The following is a 9,606-nucleotide window of genomic DNA, read 5'->3' on the forward strand; positions in this document are numbered from 1 at the left end:
TGTTATCAAACATACTAGAATAAATGCTAGATTTTTGAACCTTGTGAGATAAATTTTCCGACATATGTTGTAATCTTTTAATCCGCGCTTCCTTAGCAATGTAGTCCGTTGCATTGTTGTTGTTTCTTCTTATATGGTAGGATGACAGAGTGGTAGTTAGGTCGCAGTACATAATATTAAAACAGCTTGACCCATGTTCCTAACCTCTGCACAGATTTTCTTTGATGCTTGAAGCATTTTCGCTTCTGCCATGAAGCTCTTTTGGAGGAGTGAGTTCCTTCCCTATGCAATGAGATAAATGCTGCTTCAAGAAGTGATAGAAACAATGCTTGTTTAGAGGAATCTCAATGCGTTTGGGTGTCTATGTCTTGAACCCAATAAAGGCAGAAATAAATAGTTAGTGAGAAAAGACAGTCTACCAATGAGAAAGGGAAACAAAACAAAAGGTGCAAAACCAAGTTACTCTCTTCTTCACCAGATTTTGCACCGACATATATCAATCTATTATTGCTCTTCTTCTTTCTAATTCTTATAGAATCATCCGTTGGTGAAAGAAGATAAAAGCAAACAACCCTTTGAATCATTCTGGACACGACTAACATAATCCCCCGCTCATACACTACACACATAAAATTGCTAGCAATGTGCAAATTCACCTGGCATAATAATACATATCACTGCTTCAGTTTGCATTTGGGGAAATGACGCAGCTAGTGAGGTGATAATGGAGGCGGATCAAATGCTGGTCCAGAACCGACAGAGGCACCGTTCATAATGCATTTATGTTGCAGTGTCTACCACAACCACAAGTAGGCGTGGCTAAAACAATACCGTGTCATCTTTTCAGCCATTTAAACAGAGCAATATCTCTCAGATTTCAGAACATTTATATTTGAGTTTAGATAAAGTTCTCTGTGAAAGAGAACTTGATCAATCATATCATATCATATAGAAAACATTCAACCATGAATACCCAACAACAAGATGATGATCATATAATAATGTTCCCGTTCATGGCACAAGGTCATATCATACCATTCTTAGCTTTAGCAAAGCTAATCTCTCAGAGAAAACCCAACACTAGGATCACTCTTGTTAGCACTCCTCTCAACATCAAATACCTTCAGCTAACCTTAGATTCAGAAACCAAGACCATATACAAAAACATATCTTTAGCTGAACTTCCTTTCTCGGGTACGGATCATGGGTTACCACCTAATTCTGAAAACACTGATTCTTTACCTTCTCATCTAATCGAAAGCCTCTTCTACGCATCAGAAACCTTAAAACCTTCTTTCGACAATCTTATTACCCAAATCATAACAAATGAAAAACGTGTCCCTGCCTGTATTATCTCTGATATTTTCTTAGGCTGGGTTAATGATATTGCCGAACGTGTCGGTGCGTATCATATTTCTTTCACCACTGGTGGTGGGTACGGCACTGCTGTGTATTTCTCAATGTGGATGTACCTTCCGCATCGTAAAAATGATGATGATCGCAATGATCTTATTGAAGAATTTCACGTACCCGAATTCCCGGATACGTGTCGGTTGCATATCTCTCAACTTCCAGTTTATCTAAGAGAAGCAGATAAAGAAACCCCATTTGCCAAATTTTTCCAGAAACAGATTTCGCTGTCACTGAAATCAGATGGAATGCTGTGTAATACTGTCGAAGAGATTGAAGTTTTGGGTTTGGAAACTCTTAGAAAACATATGGATTGTAAACCAGTTTGGACTATTGGTCCTTTACTGCCTCCATTTTTACTAGGCAATGGGAGGGATTCAACAAATAAAGGTGTTGCTTCAAACTTACGGGCAGGGAAAGAATTCGGGATTTCTCCAGAGAGTTGTATAGAGTGGTTGAACCATAAGAAACCATCTTCGGTTCTATACATTTCATTTGGTTCTCAAAACACAATTAGAGCATCAAAAATGATGGAATTAGCTTTGGGTTTGGAGAAAAGTGGGAAATGTTTTATATGGGTATTAAGACCACCGAGTGAATTCGATATAAAATCTGAATTCAGGTCTGAATGGTTACCACAAGGATTTGTTGAGAGAATCAAAGAATCTCAAAGGGGGTTGTTGGTGAAAAAATGGGCACCCCAACTGGAGATACTATGTCACAAGTCAACAGGTGCATTTCTGAGTCATTGTGGATGGAATTCGGTGTTAGAGAGTTTAAGTCAAGGAGTACCTATAATTGGTTGGCCCTTGGCAGCAGAACAATGTTATAATTCTAAGATGATGGAAGAGGAAATGGGTGTTTGTATGGAATTGGCTAGAGTTGACGGACAAGTAGCTAATGAGGATGTGAAGAAAATAATTGAACAAGTAATGGATAGTAGTAAAGGAGACGAAATGAGGAAGAAGGCAATGGTGATTGGGGAGAAAATTAGAGCTTCAATGACAGAAGATAAAGGTGAAGGTGATTGTCAGAAAGGGTCATCTATTAGATCAGTTGATGATTTTCTTGCAACCGTAACTTCTAAAAATTAAGCTATAAAACTTTATATTAGTCGATAGATTTTTATTGTATTTGGACTTTGTAATAAACTTTTGAGTTCAAGAACATGCAATTTGATGCATGATTCTTCTGGGCCTTGGCCACAATCTAGCCAAGACCAGAGATGTGCAGCATTAGTTGTGAAACCTATTTTGAGGAATACTCAAATGTTTTGAGGCATACCTAATGGTGCCAAAATAGGGTCATTAGGTAAAAAAAACTCATCACCCTTTATCTATCCATATTTGATAATGGCAGCGCTATGACCAAGTATTCAGTTGGTGGTGACATCAGCTAACTAGGAGGATAAACCACACCTTGTTAATCAATAGGCGTCATTAAAGACAACACATGGTTTGGAGCTTAAGATTCGACTGCCAAGTTCTCTTAACATTCTTTACAAGACTAATAGAGACGGAAATAAGAATGTTAAGTGTAACATGAGTTAACTACAGAAGTAAGACAATGAAAACATACAACACAACTAAAACTACATGCTTGGTAATATAGTCTGGTTAAGAATCACTGACGGTTCGTCGAGCAGGAAATAAGAGAACGACCATAAAGACATCAGCAAAACAAAGACTAGGTGATGAAACTGGATGACAAAGTAAACTTAGAGAAAGACTTAGTGAGTCTAAAATGGTATAGTTCATACGAATCTAAGCTAGATTAATGTTGTTCGTGAAATCGAATCATTGAAAGTTGATGGAATGTTGAAACCTTCTTGTTGTATCATTTCCTTCCAAGGTCTTCTAGTTCCTACATCACATCTTAGTCGGTCTTTTGCGCGCAAGAGAAGCTCTAAAACACCTGCTGTCTTAGCTTTCTAGGTGGGATTGTTAGTACATCTTGTTATATTAACATTCTAAACGGTCAGTCTTGATCATTTATGCCCATTGTTAAGGTATCAAACAAACGGGAAGGAACATGAAACCTGAATATGATGCACCAACTTACGGGCTGAGATTGGTTGGGAGGATGTAAAATGCTGACCATATCACCTATTTATCATTTAATTGTTTCTTAGCATACTGAAGCAAAACAACCAACAATTAAGAACAAGTTAAATAGGATTCGACTTTTAAGTTCTCTAAGTAAGAACAAGTTAAATAGGATTCGACTGTCAAGTTCTCTGGGACTTGTAACATTAGAACGAATCAGATGGCGCAATTGAACCTTAGGAGAAAAAAAATCTTAGGCTCTCTATATATACGGCCGTTTAAAAGAACAGACAGAAAAAATCAACTAAAAACCATAGCTAAACTGTGGTTTCTCTCGCAGTTAGGTGACATCATCAGCAGCTAAATACTTGGTCAGGGTGCTGCTACATCAAAAATGATCTAGCAGCGTGAGAGCAAATTTTTTCCCCATAATTACCCTTACATGATTAATGATTATGATTAGGTTTAATGATACTGATTAATTATGAATGTTAAGGATTGATTAAAATTAAATTATTAGTGGTAAATTAGTGGAGAAATCAGATTTATGTGAGAGAGTTGGGGTTTTTGAGAGGAAGAAGAAGAAGTGCAAAAAAAAAAACTTGGGTTTTGAGATTTTAGTGATTAGAAATGACCAAAATGTGTGATTCAAATCATATTCACAGGTATACTTGCAGACGGTGTTTGATCTCACTTTTCTTAGGTTGAATTTTAGAGAAAAAAAATCAAAATTTTACAAACTTTTTTGGATGTTCAATGCTGGGTTCGGCTATAGAATAACTAATCGAATCTTGTTGGGAAGAACCGTTTGGCTGATATTTCTAAAGGAGAACCTAAGTGTATAAAAAAATATTTGATGTTCGGCTTATTCAAACTGCAATTGTTATTGGCCGAACTTGAACCTCGTAGTTTGGTGTTTTATAAGCAGAGTCATGTTCGGCTTACTATGATACAGCCGAACCTGATAGTGTAAAAACACAAGTTAAAGGTTCGGCTATACAACTGCATTTTCAATATGTGCCGAACCTTGCCTTGGTGGATCACTTTTATAGGTTCTTCTAGAAATCAAACTTTTCGAACTAGCCAAACATGGATTTTATCCGAAATAAATAAGATCTGGCTGAAAATAATATATCAGATAATCATCCGAACCTAAAGGTCTTCTTCATTATAAACTGGGTTCGATTGGAAATGTGATATTTCAATATCAACCGAACTGTTCTTCTGAAACATAAAAAAACAACGAAGAACACAGATCTGGTTTCCAATATGCGGATCTGGAGCTAAATATCTTGCGCAACGCTTCACACGACTCATTTATACTTTTGATTTTAATCAATAATCAAATATTTATGAATCAACAATTAATCGCCAACGAAAAATAAAATCAAAACAGTTTGATAATGATTAAATTGGGTTAGGAATGAAAATGGTTTTTGATTTTGAAAATGATTTTGGATTTTGATTAGTTTAGGTTTATGTTTTAAATTTAGTTGAAGGGTATTTAATTAATTTAAAATAATTAAGGGTAACTTAGTAATCTACCCATTGTTAGGACACCCCTTATAAACCTACCCTAGGAAAACGATATTATATGCCTCAAAACATTTGAGTATGCCTCAAAATAGGTTTCAGTTGTCGCTTATGATGTGATTTTGTACAGTAGTAAATAAGGGCTTGTTTCAGAACTTGTGAAGATTGTGATTTTAAATTTAAATTTTTAATATTAAAGAAAATAAAGCAAGTAAAAGTTGTGTGAAAAAGTTTTGAGAATACTGAGGCTAAGGATTCCACCACTCAACAATATTTATGTAATTCAATATTAATTTTTATCATGTAATTCTAGACAATATAGCTCCAATCAAAAGAAATTGTGATTCTAAATTATTGCGTATCTTAGATTTTCAAAACATCAATTGTTAATCGCAAGCATGAAGTATCAAAAGCCCTAAACTAAGCATACTTCATCAAGAGAAAACATAACTAATCAATAAAAATCATTTACTCAATTTTCGCTCGATACAAATAATCATAAAAGAATTGCATAAATTAATTTAAATAAATTTTACCACGTAATTATTGAAAGAATGGCTTCCTTCGTCACCCCAGGGATTGGGTGTAGCTTATCATGTTGGAAACACACTCAAAATATGAATGTATTGCTCAAAAGTACTTACAAATGTTGAAAAGGGGAGAAATCAAATGAACCAGGAATTTGCAGCGTGTAAAAAGCGTTGCAAACCCATTGTTACAATGTACGATAAAATAGAAGTGTTGTAGTCGTTGTTCAACTGCCGCTGGAACGACTGTTGCAAAATCGAGAAAAGACCACGGTTTATTAATGACAGTCTTTCTCAGTCTAATGTTCTTCGTGTTCTTGATGCAGCAGCATGTATGATTTCTGAAACTCGATTTTTCTTCTCTCTGCAACTCTCCAAACTATGCCAACTCTCTGTGTCCCTTACGACCTCACCCAATCTCTATTTATACACCTAGCACCTCCCATATCTTCCAAAATCTCCGCAATGAATCCATAATAAAGAGATTATATTTTCACGGGATTATTTCATTTTCTTTTCTTGTTTTTGATTCACATGCATCTGTTTGAATTTTTCACTCCAAAACGCTGCCAACACATCAAGGATTGAGTGAAACCTTCTCCCGACACACGTCATCTACCAAATGTCCCGATAATATTTGCTTGCCATGATTAGTTGAGATTACGTGAAATCTTATTCTCTTTCCGAATATAACTCAATTAGCGTCCCTGGCTTCGGATCGTCTGTGACCTACTAGGGTGTCTCCTTGTGTCCCATCAGTAATAATCCGCCATGTGTCCAAATTAGTTTCCCATAAATAAAAGAAGATGTCACCGTTAGAGAGGAGGGGAAATCAAGGAAGAAAAATGAAAATAATAATGACTTAAACCGAATTATGGATATTTTTTTATCGAGCCTACTTCCTAACCAAAAGAATATATTTTATTCCTTTATACTAACTCGTCTTCTCGTCTTATACTTTTTTACTGTCTTCTCGTCTTCTCTTCCGTTAGTATTAGTTTCCCACCAAATGTTAGATTAAAAAAGATGAAGTTGTAGGTAAGTTTTGTTTCATTCAAAAGTTGATTTTAAGTTTTTGGATCTTCATGACTTAAAATGAAAAATTAAATTGTACAAATAAAAAATCAAATTGTAGGATACAATTTTTTTGGCAGGATACAAATGAAAAATCAAATTGTGCACAAAACGGACTTGGAAAACATGGTCGACTTTATTTTGGTAAGGGCATCGACTTAAACATTTCTTCAAACGTTGATTGTAATGGCGATGTTCAATTAATTCATTCTAGAATGCCTGAAGAAATTATTCCATTACTTGGAATGGAGTTTGAAATAGAAGAAGAGGCACACAATTTCTATAAAAACTATGCATTCAGTTATGGTTTTAGTGTGAGAAAAATCAAGGCACATTGTTATAGTGATGGCAAAGTGAGAGATAAAATTTTGGTTTGTTCTGCTGAAGGTAAGCGGGGAACATATAGACGTGATGCTTGTATAAAAACCCATCGTGCTGAGACAAGATTTGTGTTAGAGCATAGCTCGGTTGAACCCACCAAGTGTTGGTTTGTCAAGTTAGGTTGTCATATTTTAGTGAATCAAAACTCATTTAAGAGTCGCTTGATTATGTACTAGACTCAACTTCGTATAAGTTAGCTTGAAAGTATTAGGATATGAGACATTACAAGTATTGCGAAGACTTGAAGAAGTGAAGAAGTAAGAAGCTACAACGACAACATCATCCTTCCACTTGAGGTTGGTGATATTTGACTTGAAAGGTTTCATTCCCTAACGTATCTTTCAAGTCGTGCATATTGAAAGATACAAGGGTCACTCAAACTAGATCGAAGTTTCGACAGGGATCTTTAGACTGTTGTTAGTGCTAAAGACGATCTTGTGATAATCCATTGTTAACAGACTCCGTTCTGTGCGTGATTGATCACAAGAGATTCAAGTTGTTGTGTGCAGGTGTTTATTCAAGATCTAAGAAGATTTGAAGAAAGAGAACATATTGAAGATTTCTGATTTGGGGTTCATAATCTTTAGTGTGTACAATACTTGTTTCGGTATGAGAGGATCCAACTATAATCGGTTTATCCTTGTGGTAGATTGGATTGATTAGTTGTGTAGATCGGCATCAATACAATTCTTTGTGATTAAAAGTATTGATTGCAAAATCTTAACAATTACCTTTGGTGATTGGGTATAAGATAGATCTAAGAACCTGACAAAGAAGTTTATGTTAAGATAAACAGAAGAGCCTTTGTCCGACTCACATCACTTGGTTGAATAGAGTTGATACCAAACATATTTGTTGTTCCTTTACTGTTTGGAATACGAACCAAAGGAATTGTTCCAAGTATGTGACTTATTCATAAGTTGGAGGCGTGGGAATACAGACAGAACTAGGTGAACTATAGGTTTAGTTGCTTGGTATCAATTGTACAAAGTTAGGTTTAATTTTGTGTAGCGGCTTAATCCTGAGAGTATTCAATTCTGGACAAGGTCCCGGGGGTTTTCTGCATTTGCGGTTTCCTCATTAACAAAATCTTGTTGTGTCATTTATTTTATATTTCCGCATTATAATTGTTTTATCATAATCAAAGTAAATTACACAAACGTTAATTCCTATTTACTTGATAAGCAATCCTATTGTGTTTGGTTAAGTCCGAACCTTTTTATCAAGTAACATACTTCGTTGGTGTATTGTCTCGATCTCGTATCCATACACGATCACACGAAGTGTGACCCGATTAGTTGCATTGTCTCGACTCAGTCCATAAACAATCACTTTCGGAAAAAGGACTTATAGGTAGAAAAGTTTTAGCTTGAGGTATATTTGGGTACCCTCGCCTTTTCAATTTGGGTGGCTAGACAATATGAAAATTAGTAATTATTCTAATGGTGGTAAGTATAGTGTCATCGAATTTGTTCCAGGTCATACACATGTAACATCAGGTCCTTCTATGACCCATTTGTTTAGATCACACAGAAAAATTACTACTGCAAGCATAACCCAAGCAGAAATGGCTGACATGTCGGGTATCACTCCTAAAGAAACTTTAGAATTTTTTAGCAGACAAGCTGGTGGCCACCAAAATCTTGGTTTTACTCATGTTGATTATAAAAACTCTCTGCGATCAAAGAGAACAAGAGGAATGCAGTCTGGGGATACCAGTGGTGTTCTTGAGTATCTACAAAAGATGCAGTTGAACGATCCAAATTTTTACTATGCAATTCAGGTAGATATAGATGATTTAATAACAAACATATTCTGGGCCGATGCAAAAATGATGGTGGACTATGATTATTTCGGTGATGTGGTGTGTTTCGATACTACATATAGAAAAAAAACAAAGAAGGGCGGCCTCTTGCGATGTTTGTCGGAGTAAATCATCACAAGCAGTCGATAATATTTGGTGCAACACTATTATATGATGAAACTATACCAACATTTAGGTGGTTGTTTGACACTTTTGTCAAAGCTATGTCCGGGAAGAAACCAAAAACCATTTTCGCTGATCAAGATGCAGCAATGGCTAGTGCATTAGCGTCACAATGGCCAGAAACATGTCATCGGTTATGTATTTGGCATATATATCAAAATGCGGCTAAGCATTTAAGCCATGCTTTTGAGAAGTTTGAAAACTTTGCCAAAGAATTTAGCAACTGTGTATATGATCACAAAGAGGAAGCAGAATTTATAGATGCTCGGAATAAGATGCTTTCAAAATATGATCTCCAAGAAAATGATTGGTTGAAACGACTATTTGAGCTATAAGAAAAATGGGAGCTAGTGTATGGGAGAGATACCTTCAGTGCAGATATTACCACCACCCAACGTAGTGAAAGCTTGAACAGTGTTATAAATAGGTATGTTAGCTACAAATATGATTTTTTGCGTTTTTTTCGGCGTTTTGAAAAACTGGTTGAAGATCGACGTTATGAAGAGTTTAAATCAGACTTTAATGCAAGTCAGAGCTTCCCTGCAATGTCATTCCCAGTAGAGATCCTAAAACATGCAGCAAAAGTTTATACTCCACAAATATTCAAATTGTTTCAAATACAGTTTGCAGGGCTCATGATTGTGCAGTC

General features: G+C 35.8%; 1 protein-coding gene and 1 pseudogene across 1 annotated transcript; one reads left to right on the forward strand and one right to left on the reverse strand.

Annotated features, from left to right (window-relative positions):
• Positions 1–604: 604 nt before the first annotated feature.
• LOC113358197 (UDP-glycosyltransferase 92A1-like) lies at positions 605–2,691 on the forward strand. Its single transcript, XM_026601729.1, has one exon. The coding sequence runs from the start codon at positions 966–968 to the stop codon at positions 2,502–2,504; it is 1,539 nt and encodes a 512-aa protein (XP_026457514.1). The 5' UTR covers positions 605–965; the 3' UTR covers positions 2,505–2,691.
• A 158-nt stretch (positions 2,692–2,849) lies between these two features.
• On the reverse strand, positions 2,850–3,510 carry LOC113360400 (annotated as a pseudogene).
• Between the last annotated feature and the right edge of the window lie 6,096 nt (positions 3,511–9,606).

This window comes from Papaver somniferum, chromosome 3 (genome assembly GCF_003573695.1).
Source record: "Papaver somniferum cultivar HN1 chromosome 3, ASM357369v1, whole genome shotgun sequence".
NCBI classification, from domain to species: Eukaryota; Viridiplantae; Streptophyta; class Magnoliopsida; order Ranunculales; family Papaveraceae; genus Papaver; species Papaver somniferum.